This window comes from Artibeus jamaicensis, unplaced genomic scaffold, assembly GCF_021234435.1.
Source record: "Artibeus jamaicensis isolate MK-2021 breed Jamaican fruit bat unplaced genomic scaffold, CSHL_Jam_final contig_585, whole genome shotgun sequence".
NCBI classification, from domain to species: Eukaryota; Metazoa; Chordata; class Mammalia; order Chiroptera; family Phyllostomidae; genus Artibeus; species Artibeus jamaicensis.
The window spans coordinates 13,160,114-13,180,404 of record NW_026521894.1 but is presented as its reverse complement, the minus strand read 5'-3'; the positions used below and the strand labels follow the sequence as shown (position 1 = coordinate 13,180,404).

At 38.5% G+C, this 20,291-nt stretch overlaps 1 protein-coding gene across 1 annotated transcript in view; it reads right to left on the bottom strand.

Moving 5' to 3' along the window:
* The window catches only part of HEPHL1 (hephaestin like 1), a 65,170-nt gene that overhangs the window by 31,291 nt on the left and 13,588 nt on the right, over positions 1-20,291 (bottom strand). Inside the window, exons 3-9 of the mRNA XM_037154065.2 lie at positions 13,847-14,059; positions 13,009-13,188; positions 11,802-12,056; positions 5,720-5,888; positions 3,256-3,395; positions 2,979-3,110; positions 996-1,207 (exon numbers count right to left, since the gene is read on the bottom strand). Coding sequence (XP_037009960.2) covers positions 996-1,207; positions 2,979-3,110; positions 3,256-3,395; positions 5,720-5,888; positions 11,802-12,056; positions 13,009-13,188; positions 13,847-14,059 — 1,301 coding nt within the window. The remainder of the gene's footprint in view (positions 1-995; positions 1,208-2,978; positions 3,111-3,255; positions 3,396-5,719; positions 5,889-11,801; positions 12,057-13,008; positions 13,189-13,846; positions 14,060-20,291) is intronic.

Below are 20,291 nucleotides of genomic sequence, written 5' to 3'. Positions count from 1 at the left end.
AAACAGTAGTAGCTTTAAAATATCCCTTTAAAATAGGGATAATCATTCTGCTTTGCCTTATGTGATTGTTGTGGTACAGTGTAAGTATTCAGTCTCTTTGCAGAGCATTATTGAGGGCCATTCAGAGGGCCAGGGACAATCAAACCTCCCAAGAGACATTTCCAGGATTGGTCCTTTGCACAGGGAAATGAAAATGTGAGGTGGACCAAGAAACTTTGTGTTTTCTACCTAGAAGTTCCTTTGAGCCTAGAAGTGGGTCCCTATGATGCCAAACATTATAAAATATACCACTTAAATAATTTTGCCATTTTGGATTGGTAAAGTAATATCAAATAATTACATGACTGGATTTTCCTCTTTTCCATCAATGTGTTTAATATGTAGATGTAGCTTGGAATGCTATGTTTTGCCACACTAATCAGTGCAACCATCCAAACCTGTAAGATGGGACTTGCCAGAAGTTGCCTACATGTGTCTTGTTCCTTCAGCCATCGTGATTAACTTCCAGTTTGCAGTGATGAGTAAACGGTGGTTTTCAACCCTGGCTGCACATTGGAATCACCTGGAGATTCTGAGGCACTTGGTCTTGAACACATGAATAAAAGATGTTTAAAAGGTCCCAGGTGATTCTATTGGGTGGCCAAGTTTGAGAAACCTTCTCTAAGAAGAATCCTTTCTTCTTAGAGGATCCCAATTTGCCTTCTAGGTAGATCTTGTAAGATTCTAGAATCAAAGCAACTCACAGGAAGAGACCCATCAAATCTAACTCAACAAGCAAAAACCCTGGGTTTCTGGATAGGTGTCTTCAACTCAGGAAAATCAGAATGTAAATTTACAAAAAACCCCACAAAATTCCCATTATGTAGAAGTCAATTTTAATAGGAAGGAGAGATTGCTTTTTGTAACTGACTTTATTTTGATCTAAACTCCAGCCATATTACTGATTTTTCCTACATACACCCTCGAGAAGAACTTGGTAACATTTAGTTACTTACCTGTGTCCCGTCAGCACTGAGAACACCTTTCTTGCAGACGAGCAAAGGCCCTACAAGGCCAGAGCTGGTGTCCTTGATTGGCTCAACTGCTGAGAAGTAAAGATAAGTCAGACAGGGAGGATCACCAGCTGTCGGGCTCACGCTTTCAGGCACTGTCCATCTGTATGTGAAGGTTTCACCTGGCTTAACGTGTGCCCCGGGTTTCACAAATCCTGAGGAGATAAATGAAACAATTACGCAAAGCAACAGCCAAGAACCTATTGAACTTGTCAGAGTGGGTTTCTCTCCCTGATATATTTTGCAAAAAGAAAGTTTATTTTATTTTATTTTTGTATCTACCAAGTGAAGCCACTGACACAGTCTGCCATTTCCCGAGACAGAAGCATCTATCAAAGAATTGTCTTCTTCATAGATTGGACTTAGTATCTTCACAGATACTATTTCTTACTCAACTACCAGGTTTAGCAAGTAATGAAAGAGTGATAGCTGCCCATTTAGCAATTAAATGTAAAGACATAAAATATTATTGAGGAACATATTCCTACGTGGAGTATATTATACTTGGCTCTGCAAAGAATACCTCAAAGAGTTAAGCAAAAGATTTATCTTTAAAGAGTTTAAAGTTTTGAAGGTCGAACTACAAAATAATCCAGATAACTACAACATAGAGGAGGTAAGAGAAAGCTCAAGGTTGCAAGGCTGATAAGTGCCAGATCTGGGATTCAAATGCATGCTATTTAATTCCAAAGACTGTGCACTTAATCCTCACATTATGTGGCAAATGAACAACACAATGAATCTCTCCTACTAGACTGAGGCTCTCTGCATCTTGTCCAGAGCTTTGCAAAAAAGATGCCAAATAAATTTGTTGAGTTGAATGACAAAAAACATATAGACATTTGGATTGTCACTGGTGTTCTCTCTGCATACCTACCAAAAGTCATTAGGAGCATTTTAACCAAGGAAGAGAGTGCAGGTACAGGAGATGCCAGTGGGGGAGGGTGAGAATTGGTCTGGGGGAGAGGAATGCTCTCTCTATTTCTTGGTCCTCTGTCCCCTCACCATCAGAGCCTGTGCTCTGAATGGGCCTGGCCTCACACTGGGATGTGAAGTGGCCCGGGCAGCCATGACGTCAGCTGCAGTGTTAGAGAAGGCTTCCAGGGAGACCCGGAGTTTCCCAGGAGACATATCATGAATGGAAGGGCAGCTCCTGCAGCCACTGAGCAGAAGCTAGCTTCCTTTCTCACATACAGACCTACTCCGTGATGGGGAGAAGCTACAGAAAGTGGTGTCTGACATTTTGGCATCTTGGGGCCATACTGGAAGAAGAAGAGTTGTCTGGGGCCACACATTAAACATATCATGACATGTAATTACAAAAAAAATCTCATAATGTTTTAAGTAAATTTATGATTTTGTGTTGGGTCTCAATCTTAGACATCCTGGGATGCATGTGGCCTGCAAGCCACAGGTTGGACACCCCTGCAAGTGTAGATGATAAGCACATAATACTGGTTTAAAATAAATTTGTTGGTAGATATGGGGCAAAGACCATGTATAAGATTTTGATGTCAATAAAATATTGGAAATTAGGTTTTCCCCTCAGCCTTCACCCACAGTATTCTATGTAACCTGAAACAGAAAAGTTCTTTTACCGTAAAGAAGTGGGTATAACTGTGAAAGTAGATTGTTTTAAGATTTATTACATTACTGAGGGAAAAGAAAAGGAATTGACATTTCCTGAGAACCTACTGTTGGCCAGACCCCATTCTGAATTCTCTCCAATGTTTGCCAAAGCCCTGTGAGCTGAGTGTCATTATCTGCATTTGATAAGTGAGACAAATAAGGTTCAGAAAGTTGCAATAATTGCCCAAGCTCACTGAGCTGGGAAGGGAAGGGACCAGGATTTGAAGCTCATCTGTCCCGTTCTAAGTCCTTTGCACACTCATCCTATTTCCTCCCTAAACTTAGGCTGAGACTTACCATCTATGTTTGGGGCTGCATCAGAGGCCTTGTCATAGACCACACCGTGGGGCAAAATACTGTAGACCTTATCAGCCTTGTTGGCAAAGGTCACTAACAGAGTATCGCCCACCTCTGCCCTGATGACTGGGCCTGAAAAACATCAAGAAGAGGGAGGAGAAGAGGAATAGAGAGACATGACTATGGGCAAGAGAAAAAGTCATTCCAAGTAGATGTAGATGCCCACTTAAACATCTCCCCTCCCGCATTCAAAACATGCCGGATGGTTTTACCCTACCAAGAATTCCAAGGTGGGCTTCTGCCTCAGAGAGTTTCTTTCTTCGAGTAAAAGTTTCATCAACATACTCTACATACTGAGCTTTCCAGTATTTTCCTCCTATTCTGTTGTTCCCTTGTGTGAAGTAGAGCTCGGAGTCACTGTGGAAAGAATAGGAACCTGACTGAGAAAGCATCTCTGCATATCCACCAACGGCCTTAATTATGAAGCTTGGTTTTATAACCTTTAGCCCACTCTCCCACTCATCTCCCAAGAAAAGACAATGCAGGCTTCCACAAAATTCCCGGGAAGAGTCAACCAGCCTTAAAGTCATCAGAAGCTGGATAATGCGCACGGTCATTTCTCGCTTAGTCATTGCACTTTCTTCCCCAGCAGGCACAGGTCAACTCCTTACTTACCAGGACTGGAGTCCCAGGATGGAGTCCTACTAAGTAACAAAGAGCTAACTGGTTTCTCTGCAGAATACACACCCCTCTGTCTCTTGCTAATGTCATTATGAATGGCCTCTGCATCTACTAATCTCTTCGATACTGGCATGATTAAGGAATGAACTGTCTAGTTAACCAGTTTAGTTAATAGGGAGTTATCATATGAACTGTATTCATGAAAACTGAATTTCAAAGTTGTGAAATATAACACTATAAATTCTGACTAGTACTAACTCTATATTATCTTATTTCTGTCAGCGGTTTCTTCACGCAGGCTGTCTATTATCCTCTTACGTTGTTCATTCTTTCTGTGTAAACTTTGAGTGCACCCTTCCTTTTCTGCACCTTTGTTTTTGCATTTTTTCCTTTCCTTTCTTCCCACTGCCATGACCCCAGTTCACGCCCTCATCACTTTGTGTTCAGACCATTATATGAACCTCTGCCTGCATACTCTCCACCCTCTAGTCCATGTTGGCTCACTCAGTTTTTTTTCGATATACACACTACTACAACATTAATTTCCAAAATGGCATTTTTATTGTCAGTTACCAGCTGCAAAATCTTCATTTGCTTCCAGTTGCCAACCAAATGAGAACCAAAGGACCTATGCAATTGATACCCAGCTTACTTTGCCCCACTTCTCTTTCTACTGCTCTATGCAAATATTCATTCTCTTATGCAAATCCCCCACTTCAGTCACTCTGATCAAATCTTTCTCCCCTACATGGTCAGAGCTTTCCATTAAGCCCTGAGTCTAAAATTTCCTCTCGTCACTACTGTATAAATTCTATCAAACTTCATGACCCTGCTTAGATCCTGCTTCATCTTGAAGTGTCCCTGGCTATCTTAGTTCTTTCGGAATGCCCAGAGAACTGACTGAACAACTCACTCTTATTTGTAACTTGCAAAGTTACTTCTCTTCTGTTCATACATGTTCTTTCTCCACTTTAGGGTAGAAACATTGTCTTCTTGCATCCCCCATGTTACTTAGTATGTTGCCCTTTCAAATACTATATTGAATATTTACTGAATATAGCTTAATATTTCGGATTTTGAAAGGTGCTTCATATTCTAGAAGGCTTCTAAGACATAATTTCAATGCTAATTCCCATTCTACTTGTGGAGAAATAGTGGTGAATAGAGAATGCTGATATCAGAGTTTTTCATACACACGAGTTCTTTAAATAAGAACCAACTGTATCAATTTGGTGGAAGAACAAATGAGTGAAATTTACAATGAAAGAAACAAAGAGTATCTTACTCATCACGAACAGAATTTTAGAAACATTTCCTCAAACCTAAAAAAGACTAGAAGGTAATAACAATACTTTTTGGTATCACACTGTACCTTTTCAAATGCTTTCACAGACATTATTGCCCATGATTCTACAATAAGAAGTCATGGGAGTCCACAACCACTTGCCAAATTGTTAGATTCCTTTTTTTAAATACTATGTGCTAGGAGAGAAAACGATTAACTATGAGTCAAGAGTCAGGGGAGGCTTCATTTAAGAGGTGACATCAGTGTTAGATTTTGAAGAAGAATAGCATGTTACTGTATAAGGAAGAAAAGAAATTGTGGGTAAGGGGCCATGACTTATATGAGGCTGACCTTGAACCAAAAAGGGTAATCTTCCTTGGCCTGTTCATCTTCATTGAAAGAGAGTCCTGTCTCATTCCTTTTTCAAAACTGTCTGTTCCATATGTACAAAGGCCTTGTTTTGTTTTCTGTCAGCTTAGTATTGCTCATGGCACTTGGCGCTGTAGTTTGCACATATTAGGTGCTCAAAAAATGTTTGATGGATGAATGAGTGAATATAGTGTTTCAATTTAGTCAGCAAACCATGAAGCAATAAATAGTCTGCCAATTCTCAGCAGTATATCCAGGGCTCAGAATGCCTTAAGTGGGGTCATTATCTCATCTATGCAGTGTGTGCTCATAAGAGAAGTGCCTGGAATATGAATGATTTCACAGGGAAAAGCCTAACAGATGCCACTTTTACGAGAGGTTTAGAACATCATCAAAAGGAGCTTACCTGCCAGAGACGTTTAGGGGAAGACCATTGAATTTGTTGTAGCCTTGAGGAGCATAATCCCAAAGAATTTTTTCAGCTGCTATAAAGTAGCGCCTCTGTTGACCCTTCATCGTGGGATGAGGAATGCTGTTTTTGCAGTTACCAACATTGTACTGCCCCAGCATACCAGCTGTAGACCAGAGGAAAGCCCAAGTGCAGATATAAATGCTCACAAAAGCCAAGGTACAAATGCTCACAAAAAATCATACAGGAAAAGACTGGCAGATTTGACTTCATAAATGCTTAAACTTTTGAGAACATTACGCTAAGTGAAATAAGCCACTCAAAATAAAAAACCAATTACCATAGGATTTCATTCATATGTGGAATCTAATGAACAAACTGAACGAACAAGCAAAATAGAGAGAGTTTAATAGATAGAGAGCAGACTGACGGCTCCAGGGGGGTAGAATGGGAATGGGGGTAGGGGTGGAGGGACCAAGCAAAAAATTTAAAAAGAGAAGAACTAATGGACACAGGCAACAGTGTGGTGATTGTGGGGCAGGAGGTAGGCAGTGGTAGAAGACGGCACAGGGGAGATAAATGGTAATGGGAAAAATACAATAAAAAAATAAATAGAAAAAAATTTCTGTACAAAAAACAAGACCATAAACAAAGTTAAAAGTAAAGGATAAATAGTAAGATTTTGTTCTTCTTTATTGCTGCATTATATACATAGATAGACCTAGAAGATATTATGCTAAGTGAAATAAGCCAGAGAAAAACGAGTATCATGTGATTTCACTTATTTGTGGACTCTGAAAAAACAAAACAGACAAACAAAACAAAACAAAAATAGGCTTAGAGAAACAGACACTAAAGGGATGGTTACCAGGGGAAGGGGGTGGGGGAATGGGTAAAAATGTTAGGGGAATAATATAGTCAATAATATTGTGATAAGTTTTCATGGTGACAGATAATTACTAGAATTAATAGAGTGACCACATTATATGGCATAAAAGTGTTGAATTACTATTTGTACACCTGAAACTAATATAACTAGTATAATATTGTATAGCATCTGTACTTAAAATTTTTTAAAAATAAAGAATAAAAGGCCAGCAGAAGTATATGATAAAAGATTAATATGTAAATAACATTGACAAATAAGAAAGAAACAGTAAGTCTCCCAATAGAAAATGGGCAAGAGACATAAATAGGTTGTTTACCAAAGACATGCTATTGACTCACAAACAAATAAAAAGTTTAACCTTAATAGCAGCCAATGATATTGTTCATATCAGATTGGTAAAAATTAGAAAGAATAATTCCTAGTGTTGACATTTGAATGAGGAAAAGGGAATTAGTGAATAATAATAATTTTTAAAAGGGAATTATATAGGGCAATACATGTCCCTAGCTTTAAAGAAAACAGCCAAACTCTTTGACCAGGAATTCTAAATCCAAGTGTTTTGCTAAGGAAATGTCAGAAGAATGTACAAACTTATCGTAAATTGATGTTTATCAGTTTTGTTTATAAAAGCAAAAAATGGGGGAAATACAAATGTTAAAGAATAAAGTGCTGGTTAAGTAAATTGTAATCTCCTTGGAGAAGACACTAAATGTGAAGTAGTTCTGTATTCTCTGACATGTAAATATACTTCTGATACACTAATAAGTGGAAAAAGGAAGCTAGAGGGCAAGTATTTTATAAATAACATATGCTTTTAGTATAAAGGTCTAGAAAATAGTGATGAAGGACATTCATCAATTTGTAACACCATTATCTTTAGGTGGGATTACTAATTTTTAAAATTGAATTATACACATTTTCTAATTTTTCACAATAATTTTTTCTGGAAGTATGGACAATTTAGAAAGCCTTGTATTTTACTAATGTATAAACACCAGTTCATGTCCACAATTACTAGCTAAGATTAGCAATCTTAGCAGTGTCAGTTTGCTGCCAATACTAGCTTAACAGCATGAGACCCTTAAGAGTAATGATCTTGTGTTGAGAACCCCTAAGATCTGTCTTCATAGGAAGTTTCAAGTATACACTATGGTACTGTTGACCGTAGTCACCAGGCTGTGTATTAGAACTCCAGAACTCATTCATCTTACATCACTGAAACTTTGTACTCCTTCAGATCTCAAGGGTTCTCAACACACACACAAAAGGTAACTATGAGAGGTGATGATTATGCTAATTAGCTTGAGTGTGGTGATCAGTTCACATTGTATGCATTCAAAACATCTATTTTTATACCTTAAATACATACAATTCCTATATGTTGATTATATGTCCTTAAAGCTGGGGGTGTAGGAAGGAGGGCACTGAAAACTTCCCTTGTTCATCTTTGTTTTCCCTCAGCAGTATCTGGTACATACTAACTGATCAATCCAGCATCTGCTGAGTTTAATTGAATAACCCAGCTGACAATGGCTGAGACCTACTGCTTAAAGTTGAGGGGAAAAAGAATGTGTTATGAAAGCAGCTCTGAAGGGTTTTATCCCTGTACTGTTACTGACCAGTTAGTAACCAAATTTATTTACTTTTTTCAAATATATTTTATTGATTTTGCTATTACAGTTGTTCCATTTTTTCCCTCCCTTTATTCCCCTTTGCTCTGTATCCCCCTCCCACCAGCATTCCCCCCACCTTAGTTCATGTCCATGGGTCATATATATAAGTTCTTTGGCTTCTCCATTCCCCATACTATTGTAACCTCCCTCTATTTTGTGCCTTCCATTTATGCTTCTTATTCCCCATACCTTTCCCCCCATTTTCCCCTCTGCCCTCTCTTGCTGATAACCCTCCATGTGATCTCCATTTTTGTAAATCTGTTCCTGTTCTAGTTGTTTGCTTAGTTTGTTTCTGTTTTTGTTTTTCTTTTGGTTCAGTTGTTGATAGTTGTGAATTTGATGTCATTCTACTGTTTGTATTCTTGATCTTCTTTTTCTTAGATAAGTCCCATAAACATTTCATATAATAAGGGCTTGGTGATGATAAACTCTTTTAATTTGACCTTATCTGGGAAGCACTTTATCTGCCCTTCCATTCTAAATGAAAGCTTTGCTGGGTAGAGTAATTGTATGTAGGTTCTTGTCCTTCATGACTTTGAATAGTTTCCAGCCCCTTCTTGCCTGTAACATTTCTTTTGAGAAATCAGCTGATAGTCTTATGGGAACCTCTCCTTTTCTAGGTAACTGTCTCCTTTTCCCTTGCTGATTTTAAGATTCTCTCCTTATCTTTAACCTTGGGTAATGTAATTATGATGTTCCTTGGTGTGAGCTTCTTTGGGTCCAACTTCTGTGGGACTCTCTGAGCTTCCTGGACTTCCTGGAAGTCTATTTCCTTTGCCAGAAGTTCTCTTTTATTATTTGTTCAAATAAGTTTTCAATTTCTTCTTGTTCTGCTTTTCCTTCTGGCACCCCTATGATTCGGATGTTGGAACATTTAAAGTTGTCCCAGAGGTTCCTAAGCCTTTCCTCATTTTTTAAAAAATTCTTGTTTCTTCATTCTGTTCTGGTTGAATGTTTATTTCTTCCTTCTGCTCCAAATCATTGATTTGGGTCCTAGTTCCTTCTCTTCATTGTTGGTTCCCTGTACATTTCTCTTCATTTCCCTTTTCATAGCCTTGACTTTCTCCTCTATTTTGAGACCATACTCATCCATTTTTGTGAATATCCTGATTACCAGCGTTTTGAACTCTGCATCTGATAGGTTGGTTAACTCTTCATTGTTTACTTGTATTTTTTTTTGGAGCTTTGATCTGTTCTTTCATTTGGGCCATATATATTTTTTTGTTTTAGCATGCCTGTTATATAGTAAGGGCACTTGTGTTATGTGCCTTAGGTACTCTTCAGGGCAGGGCAACCTTGTGGCTGCACTGTGGCACTGTGTGTGGGGGAGGGGCCCAAGGAGGAACAATATTGCTTGTTCAGCTCTCTGCCAGCTTTCAGTCACTTCCCCTCCTACCCACAAGCAAATTGGGCCCTTCTGGTGTTGATTCCCAGGTGGGTGGGCTCGTGTACATTCTAGGACCCTGTGGTCTCTCCTATGAACTCTCCTGTGAGGCTGGGAGTTTCTCCTCCCATGGTCACAACCCCAACAGGTTTTTTTAGTCAGAGGTTTTGAGGCTTTATTTCCCTGCGCTGCAACCCTGGGTTGCATGGTCTTTCTTCCTCCCCAGATGTTCCTCTTGATTTATCTGCATGCAAATGTAAGACTGCCTGCTCCACCAGCCGCCACCTCACCTGCCTCAGTCTTCTAGCTACCACCTTGCTGTGAGTCCTCTCTGCCCAGCTGTCCAACTCTGCCCCTCCTACCAGTCTGGTTGAATGTTTCTTCTTTAACTATTTGGTTGTTGGACTTTCATAAAGTCTGATTTTCTGTCAGTTCTGGTTGTTTTTGTTTAAATTTGTTGTTGTCCTTCTTTTGGTTGTGCGAGGAGGCAAAGTATATCTACCTATGTCTCCGTCTTGGCTGGAAGTCCTTGTTGGTATCCAAATTTAATCATACATTATTTCTTCTATGCCTATCTCATTGACAGATTTTTCTCTTCTAATCTTGCTTTCACCATCTAAATCCAGACCTTTTTTATATGCCATAACTCTAATTTTGCTAATGCTTTTTAACTAGTATCTAGTAGTCAAAATCTCTCCATTGAAACCTTTCTGCACACAAATATTTTTCTTCCTAAATTGATGCTCTAATTATGTCACTAGTGCACCTAAGGATCCAGAAGGCTCATTATTGCCTTCTAGACACAGTTCCACCTTACCCTTGCCATTCAAAGCTGCTCCCACTGGGGCCAAACTGCCTTTCTAGGCTTCTGTTTCACCACTTCTCTGGCATGAGCCTAGGGCCTGTTCTCTGTGGTCCCAAGGGACCATAACCAAGTCATTCAACGTGCATTTAAGTCAACAAAAGTTTGTTGTATGACTTTAATAGACTTTTGTACCTATAACTGGATCTTACCTCAATATATGGAAGAATATTCTAACAGAATAGCCCAGAAATGAAATGGGCTGCTGTAATTACTTTAAAAAAATGTTCCAAAAGAAATTGAAGAATTGGATGGGGGATTGGTCTGGATTATCTACGAATTCCTTTCTAATGCTAAAAATTTATTATTCTCCTTACAGTTGCTCATAGAGAATATGCTGTTGCCAGTTCATATTGCTGCCTTTACCTAGACCACCTTTCTTCCCTTCTTCATTTATTTAATTTCTACCCATCCTTCAATGCTCAGAGTATGGGGCCAACTTTTCTGGAAGCCTCTTAGGTTGCTCTGGAGAAGTGACTATTGAGAGGGTCAGGCCAGTTTCCCAGCCTGCCAGGTGGCTCATGACCCAGTAAGGCAAGTTTTCCAACCAGCTGGACTGCCCATGACTCAGTTATCCCAACTCAATTGATAGCCCACAGCATAATTGAAACTCACTCCCACCTCCCACAGTAGACATCTGGTGCCAGCCACAATGGCAGGTGGTTAGACTGACCCTACTGTACCTGGGAACAACCTGCCCTTTACCCAACTTATTGTTCCAGCTCATATCCTGAAACCCTGAGGTGCCTGCCTGGAAGACTGGAAGAAAAAGAGACTAACCCATTCCCTATCCCCCCACAGACCTCATGATTTTTCTTTAAAAAAATTCCATTCCTGCCTCCCCTCGGGGCTGCAGTCCGCCCGTAAGTGCAACATCAAATAAAGGCACTTGGATCAGATCATTTGGTTCCTTTCATCTCTATTTCTCACACATTTCTACGAATTATGGGACCAAAAGAACATTCATTGTTCTGCCTCAAATGTTAATCACTTTTGTAAGCATCTCACTATGTCTAACTACTAGAATGTATGTTCTTTGAAGGCCTTATCATTTCTTTCAGTCACTTCTCACCTGGCTCATAGGGAGGGGACCAATAAATATCTGTTGATAGGATACCAAATAATCATTGTATATTTTCTTATATAGTTAACATTTGATTAAATATAATGCAAACAAGAACCTATCTGATAGCAGGCACTGAATGAGCACCATTGACCATGTGATTTAATTATTCCATTTGAGATTCTTACACTGGTCTTTGTCTTTTTACCTTGTAGGTGATCACTGACTTGGCAGGTTATCATCCACTTCCCAGGATTCTCAGCTATCATTTCTATTGTCAGGAAGGTGGCTGGGAACAGGTTGACAACATCAGTCCGATGCCCTCGGCTGATGAAGGTGTTACCATAAAAATAGATGGAATGGATGTCTATCTCATTTCCCATCCCAAATAGGTGCCAGGACACAGATTCGCCAACACACATATCAGGCTCAGGGAAATTTCCAAAGAGGTATCCATTGAGGGCTGAAAAACAGAAGCACACTAATGGAACAGACTCCCCTGCAGAGGTGAGCAGAACCGGAAGCCTTGGTGAAAATCGGTGCAGGTCATTCATTGTAATGACTTTGTGCAGGAAAGCTCATTTTATAATATACAGTCCCAGAGAGAAAAATACTCAAAGTGACACTCTGCACACGTGAAGACAGCCTTGGGGTTGTTATGTGGGCCCAATGAGATCAGGAATCAACAGTGCTGCTCATACTTCTGGGAGTGGCCAGCCGCCTCTGTTCCCAATACTTCATTTGCACAACTGCCTTCCCCACTGACTGTTCCTTGCAATCAGAAACCCTGTCTTACTTAACAGCTATTAGGACCCAGCAAAAAATCTGATACATAGTATCTACTACTTAATTTAAGTGACAAAAGAATGCAGCAGCAAGATGAAAAGAAAAGGTACGGATTACAAGGGGCTTATGGCACATAGTAAATGCTCAATAAATGTTGATTTAAAAAAATGTTTGGGAAACGTAAATTCACCAGTGTGTATTAAACTCCATGCTTAGTATAGTTCCTGAAATTTAGCAGCCACTTAGAAAACATTTCCTGGATAAAGCAAGAGGCTGCAAATCACAGGATTGTTAAAGGATGATGATTCATTCTCCTTTCTTCTGTCAGTCTAAAGTCCCCCACCCACTAGGGTCACCTCCTGACTCTTTCTCAATTATAACACTAATCCTCCACTTTCTGTACTATAGCGTTGTGATACCCAATTTAACCTACATCTATTGCCGTGTCCTGTCTCACATTGTTTCAGGTTCTGACAGGTAGTGTGTTTCATATTACTTCCTAATCATGGTCATCACTCAGTGGAACATCTTGGAAAACTAGGCCGGGCATTCCTGTGTTTTTGCACCTCTCATCGTACCACATACACAGTGGCAGTTGGTATGTATCAGCTGACACGAGAGACACTCACCATGCATTTTGTTACTCCTCTGAAAAGTAGCATCTTCTTTGTCAACTGAATCGGGGTCAGTGCAGAAATGTCTGATGTTTTCATCGAGGTACCAGCTTTGATTCTCATCCACCAGAGTAAACATTATAATGAACTCTTGGTCCACATCAGCCCTTGTCCCTGAATATTTATTCAGGACACCTGTCAAACACATTCAAGAGAAAAGAGAAAAAGTTCAAAGTGAATTAAATCAAGATGAGTTTTTCTTCCTGTCAATGGTGTCGCAGAAGTGGAAAGTCTGTCAAAGGCCTAAATATACAAGAGTAGCCCACACCTTAAAAGCAGTGAAGGGCTTTAACAGAAATGACAGAACTGTAGTGAAGAAAAGTCATAAGACAGAAATCTTCACACCTGAAGACCTGGAAATCTGCCTGTCCCTGAAGGAAGTCAACTTTACTGATATGGCATACACACACCAAATCAATTTATAGGGAATAAAATAGCAATGTGATTGTGTGGGCAAAATAATGAAGCAAAAGCATTCCTGGTCATTCCTTTTCAACTTTCCTATGTGTACTGTCAGTGTGGTGTTGACAGCTAGTAATATGGAATGTCCCCATTTATTTTAAAAGCATATCCATTTCAGAAGCCTATGATGGTTCTTAGAAATCTGAATTATGGTTCCTGAGATGGTATCAGATTGATCTTTTCTGTTAGAAGAATTTGTACGTCTTACAGGAAACTTAGAAGAAGATGCACATTCTATATGAAGCGAAGGAGGTAGACAAGACTGAAAATTTATGTATACTTTTTAACACACCTGGGAAAAGCTTCCTTGTTGGGGGGATTACCTCCTTACCATTCTTGCACACCAGCAGTGGGCCAATTAGTCCAGAGCAGATGTCCTTCGGAGCATCAATGTGTGAGTGGTACACCCAGGTCAGGCAGTTGGCATCGGCTGAAGTAGGGGCATATTCTTCTCTCACTGGCCAGACATAGGTGTAGTTTTTGCCAGGAGGAACCATGTCATCATCCTTGTTCTTCCCAGATGTTCCATCTGGGTACAGGGCTCCTTCCAAGAAAAGAGAAAACAGAGTTAAACACAGAGATCACATGCTGCAGCGGTTAGAGCCAGAGCTTTGGGATCAAACACATGAATTAAAATTTATTTCCTGTGCAATTGAAGCAAACTACTTATATTCTCAGTTTTTTTTTATCAATAAACCTAGAATGTTAATATGTACCTCACAAGGTTGTAAGAACTAGATAACAATGTACATGAGTGTCCTGCACTGAACCAAATGCTTAAAAAATGTTCCTAAGGCCCCCTTCTGATGGGCCTCCCATACCAGTCAGGAAGATTTCGATCCGTTCAACTTAACATCAACTCAAGAAGGAAAGGAGAAGCAGCAAAAGAAATAATGGATAGCTCTTGGACTCTTCAAGCAGATTCAGCATCTGTATAAGGTCTCACGAGAGACAGGAAGAAAGCTAAGACATTCTTCCTGCTTCCAGGGATCTTCCAGCTCTGCTGGAGAAACAAGAATATGAATGATGAAGGCATAGGCTCCCTGGAGAATAAAGCAGGGTGATGTGTTAAATGTAACTTGGGGTCTATGCAAAGTAAGATTCTACCATGGAGAAGGGTGGGGAAAATTGGCACGATATTCCCTTTCTCTGTTTTATAATCTAAGGTTGCACAAGGTTTTTCAATTAAGGAAGGTCCACTGCTAAAAAGAGTTTGAAAACCACCTGGGTAGAAGGCAGGAGACCAACCTGTGCAGGTTTTAATTATCAGAAGTTGCAAAACAGAGGTAGGATCTGAGGGGCCTCAAAGGGCTGGGGAGGAGTTGGATGGTCCTGAGAAGGCTGAGGGGTGAGGGCTGAGAGGGAGGTGGTTGTGAAAACACTTCAGCTTCATTCTCCATTTCTTCATTAATTCACTCAACAAACCCTGTATTGGATATCAACTACATACCAGAAGATGTGCTGGTGTAGGAATACAAATGAGAAAAAATACAATAAAAATTAATGAAATAATAAAATAAAAATAAACGTTAAAAAATAGCATGTATCCAAGGCAAGCTAAAAAAAAGTTATGGCTACAAAAAAATCTAACATTACCTTTTAAAGAAATTCTACCATGAGACGTAATTTGATTTTTGGAGAAGGATACCAGGAGAAAACAATAATAGCTGAGACCCTATTACATGCCAAGCACAGTGCATACTTTGTATATGTTACCTCAGTCTTGGAAGAACCCCATATGGTATGTATCACTATTCCCTTCTAGGTTACATCAAGGGAACATGGCTAGCATGTGGCTGGGCCACATTTTAACCGAATTGTGTCTGACTACCCACGACACTATGACACCTCCCCACAAATTATTGGGAATATAGCGTATGGACTGTTTTTGCATATTTATTCATTTTGTTTTTACATAATTTTTTATATGTATGTTTACATAAAACTTTCTTTTACATACTGATTTTTAACCTGAAAAAATGTGAATTATTAAAAAAATTAAACCCATATACTATATTGTACTGAAAGGATAAAGTCAGAGAACAAAACCTATACAAAGAAATCAGGAGATTAATTTAATTAGTAGATTCCTGCAGTATTAAGTATAGCTCTGAATTTTCTGATTACATCTAGATCATATTATTATATCTAGGTTTAATATATATTAGGTTCATATAATTAGGTCATATTCTTTCTTTGACCAATAAAAGGAAACTTACCACTTTCTTGAGGGAGAGGAACTTTTTTGCTGGTACTAAATTCTAAGAGAATATTTTCAATCACATCATTATATACAAATTACTGAGTGATATATTATGTCTTCAAAAGTTGCAAAAATGTTATTTTTAAAACAATTTCTTACTTTGTCTTTTTCTTATTATAATTGTTTTATTTTGTACTATGTATAGATTCACAGGAAGTTTAAAAAGTAGTACCAAGACGTCCTGGGTACTCTTCACCCCGTTTCCCCCAGTGGTAACATCCTAACTATAGCCAAACATGAAACTGACCTTGGTACAATCCACAGTCTTACTGAGATCTCGCCAGTTTTAGATGCATTTGTGCGTACCTAAAGTTCTATGCAACTTTACCATGTGTAGCTATGTATAACCAACCCCCTAATCAAGACAGAGCTGGCCTGCTGCTCTGTCGTGTACACGCCCCTCCCCTTCTGTCTCCGCACCTCCCACCCTGGCAACCGCTAACCCGTCTTCATCTCTGTAACTTTGTCATTTTGAGAATGTTATGTAAGTGGAATCATACAGTATGGAACTTTTTGAGTTTGGATTTTTTCACTGAGTATAATTTCAGATGTTTCTATTTTAGGGGATATAAATTAATGATTATGACTTTATATTTGTTATGGGGTAAAATGATATCAAAATGTCTATCTCCAGGATTTACCTGATAACTGGTGTTATTTCTGACCTATCTTGGCATTTTTGTATTACTTTCATATCTTAAGAAGTGTTAACTGTAAATGCAAATAGGGTAATGTTGGTTAAATATTAACTGCCGTGGCATATTGGAATGCTTTAAGGCAAAGGTTTCAAGGTTGTATTTTGTCCAAACATAGTAATAGTTGGTAGGGGGTGTCTTTCATCAGCTGAAAGGGTTTCAGAGGAATTCTTAGACAAATTAGAATAAAATCACAAGGAAGGCAAAATGTTAATTTTTCAATTATAAACTAAATTATTTATAAACTAAATTATACTAATTTTAAACTAGTATAAACTAAATTTATATTAAATTTAGATTATAAACTAAATTATTATAACTGGTTCACATCTCAAAAGTATAGAGCAGTTAGCAAATTCAGAATGTGTTACCTTATTCACCATCAAGAAACAAGTATAGAGAACATAATAAAGCTCTCATGCCAAGCCAGGACATGTGGGTGATATCTGATCATTCAGAAACTCAGAAACTCTTGCTGAGATTCTGGAAAGCCATGGTTTTCCATCCCATATGGATTCCAGGAATAGCTATGATTCTAAAAGTAGTCCTAGAAGACCTAAAGTCTATTCTATCCACTGCTTTTGAATCAGAGGGACTCACAAATCTTTGGAGCTCAGTCTATGAGAGTTCTTGGATTCATGAACTATGAGCAGGGAAGAGGGAAAGGTGTCACTTTTTGTTTTCTGTGGTGAGCTGTTTTCTTATATCTAGGCTTCTGTTGTTAAAACTGGATGCTAAGTGGTTAGGAAATGTACAGTTTTGTTCATTTTAGTCAGGTACACTGTAATTACATTGGAGATTTTTCAGAGTTATTGTTAATGATACGGACAATAAATTTCAGGTACACTTCATATTTATTTTTTAATATTTGTTAGTCATCTTAAGGAGTAAGGCTAAGATAAAGGCAATCTTTGGTTTTTGTTAAAATTAATTTTATTTAGTTATTTTTCAAGTACAGTTTTTTGTCTATTTCTCCCTTCCCAGCCTCCCCCCCCCCTTGCTCCCCACCTCGCTCCCATTTCCACCCCCCTTAATTCTCATCCCTGTGTCCTTCCTATTTGTTCCTCCAAATCCCTCCCCGAAATCTTTAGTTTTTTAAATGAAGTGTAACTTGGCATAGACTCTGGGATTGTTTTGGCAATACTTAGCACATTTGAAAATTCTTATACTCCTTGTTCTGCAACTCTACTTCTAGGAATCTATTCCTTGGATATAATCATATATATGCAACGGTGTTCATATATACATGATGCTCTTTGCAATATTGTTATTTTAACTAATTAGAAACAAGAAAAATGTTTATTATTTTGTAAATTTTTGAATACATATGGTACATGAAATTATAAAATACTACGCAACATTAAAAACAATTAAGTAGATAAGTAATGACATGGAAACAAATTTCCAAAATTACCAAGTGAAAGAAGCAAATAGAAAGTGGCAAGAGTTTATAGGGATACAAGGGAATTGTTACACTGGATATCATGGGCAGGGCATGGTTTATGAAAAAATAATTATAACATTTTGATATTTAATAGTTTGAGTTTTTAAATGAGAATGTATGAATATATTATTTGTGTAACTAAAATATTAAGGAAGCTTAATCAACAGAATATATAACACCAAACAATCATTCTGATATATCTATCTATCTATCTATATATATAGATATAGATATCTATATATATCTCCTTATCTGATTATTTTTATTGATTTTAGAGCAAGACAAAGTGGGAGAGAGAGAAACACAAATGTAAGAGAGAAGCATTGATCAGTTGCTTCTCAAATGTGTCCCAACTGGGGTATGTGCCCTGCCCAAGAATCAAACCCACCACTTTTTGGTATATTGGACAATGCTCCAACCGTCTTGCTGATATTTTTCCTATTTGTCTGGCAATGTAGGATGAACAAAACAAAATATATTTGACCTTTTGGAAAGAGGAGTTGGGATCAGATAAAGTACTTTAAAATGGCCTCCCTGAATAAGGTACTTTATTTGATGGCCTCAGATAAAATGGCCTCCGTGAGCTGTTTGAAAAAAAATTTGTCCAATAAATAAATAAATAATAAACTGAACATAGAATCCTTTAACCATGAAGGCTATAACCTGATTGTACTCCTGCAGTGCTTGGCACATAGTCAACACTCAATAAATATTGACTGAATGATGGATGAATAGGCAGTTTAAATCTTTTTAGTAGCACCCACTTATTTAAAGGCAGCATATTAACAAGGATAGATGATATCCTTACTTCAGCTTTTTTGGGGGGGGCGGGCACATGTGCACACACAGATGCAGAGCAGGAGGCGGGGTCTTAGGAAGACCACAGGAGACATGGTCTCTCAATATAAAGTGAAAATATAATACTGAAAAATATTTGGCCCTGGCCGGTGTAGCTCAGTGGATTGAGCGCGGGCCTGCGAACCAGACAATCGCGGTTCGATTCCCAGTCAGGGCACATGCCAGGGTTGCAGGCAGGTTCCCTGCAGGCCAGTTCCCAGCAGGGGACACACGAAAGGCAACCATACATTGATGTTTCTCTCCCTCTCTCCTTCCCTTCCCCTCTAAAGATAAATAAATAAAATCTTAAAAAAATATATTTGACAAAACCATTTTTACTCAAAGTTGAAATATAGTACTTTACTGCTTTCTAACTTGATAACTGATCTAACCTGATAGAGAAATAGGAAAAATCCAGAGTACTAACTACCACCCATTAAATTCAAGGGAAATTAAAAAAATTCCTGTTATCTAACCTCTCAGCAGCGCTTGATATTATTGTCATTTTCCTCCTTCTTAAAATATTCTCCTATTTCGGCTCTATGACATTGCAGCATCCTCCTTGGCAACTCTTTTTCAGTCTGGTTTTCCAGTACATTCTTCTCTATCTGTCATTCAGTGTCAGAAACCTTCACGTTATAATGCTGACTCCAAGCCCAGAGCTCTCACCCTGGCTGACAGCACCCATCCAAACAGCGCTCCAACAAGCTCAGCTACTCCCACTTTTATCTCTACCCTGGACCTGGTCTCTGAACTTTACACTGATATCCTATCTCAATAAGCAACCTTTCCCAAAGAACACTAGCTCTCCCAGACCTTGTCCTCAGCCACTGCTCCCTTTCTCTCTGAAAGACACCACCAGCGTTCAATGCCATACACTAAAAACAAAGGAAGCATTCTTATTGCCTTCCTCTTCCACCCCTGCCATTCCCAATGTACCACAAAGGTCCTATCCTTGCTTCTTCAGAAATGCATCCATTTATGTCCATTTCCACTATCACAAGCCTAGTCCAAACAACATTAACAGTATAAGAATATGTATTTTAAAGCAGATTCATTTGGTTGTATGTATTCTAGGATGTGTGGGCTTTTACAAATCATACAAATTTTTACTCATCAGATTCGAGAATATTGAGGATTGGTGGGATTGTGCAAGAAATAGGCTAGCTCATACACAAAGGGTAGAAGAGTAAAATGTGCAGTTTTTATGGGGGACAAACATTATGTTTCTACCAAAGCCAGCTGAAGATATACAAGGAAAGAAAACATGGACCAACACTCCCCATGAATAAAAACCAAAAATCCTTAGCAAAATATTATCAAACTAACTCCAGCAACATATAAAAAAACTATATACCATGGCCAAATTTATCCTATGATTTTAAGGTTGGCTTGACATTCAAAAATAAAGTAATGTAATAAACCATATTAATAGACTAAATGACAAGAACCATGTAATCATCTGAATAAGTGCCAAAGAGCAGTTAACAAAATCCTTATCAAACTAAATTTAACAAATTAAAAACTCTCAGCAAAC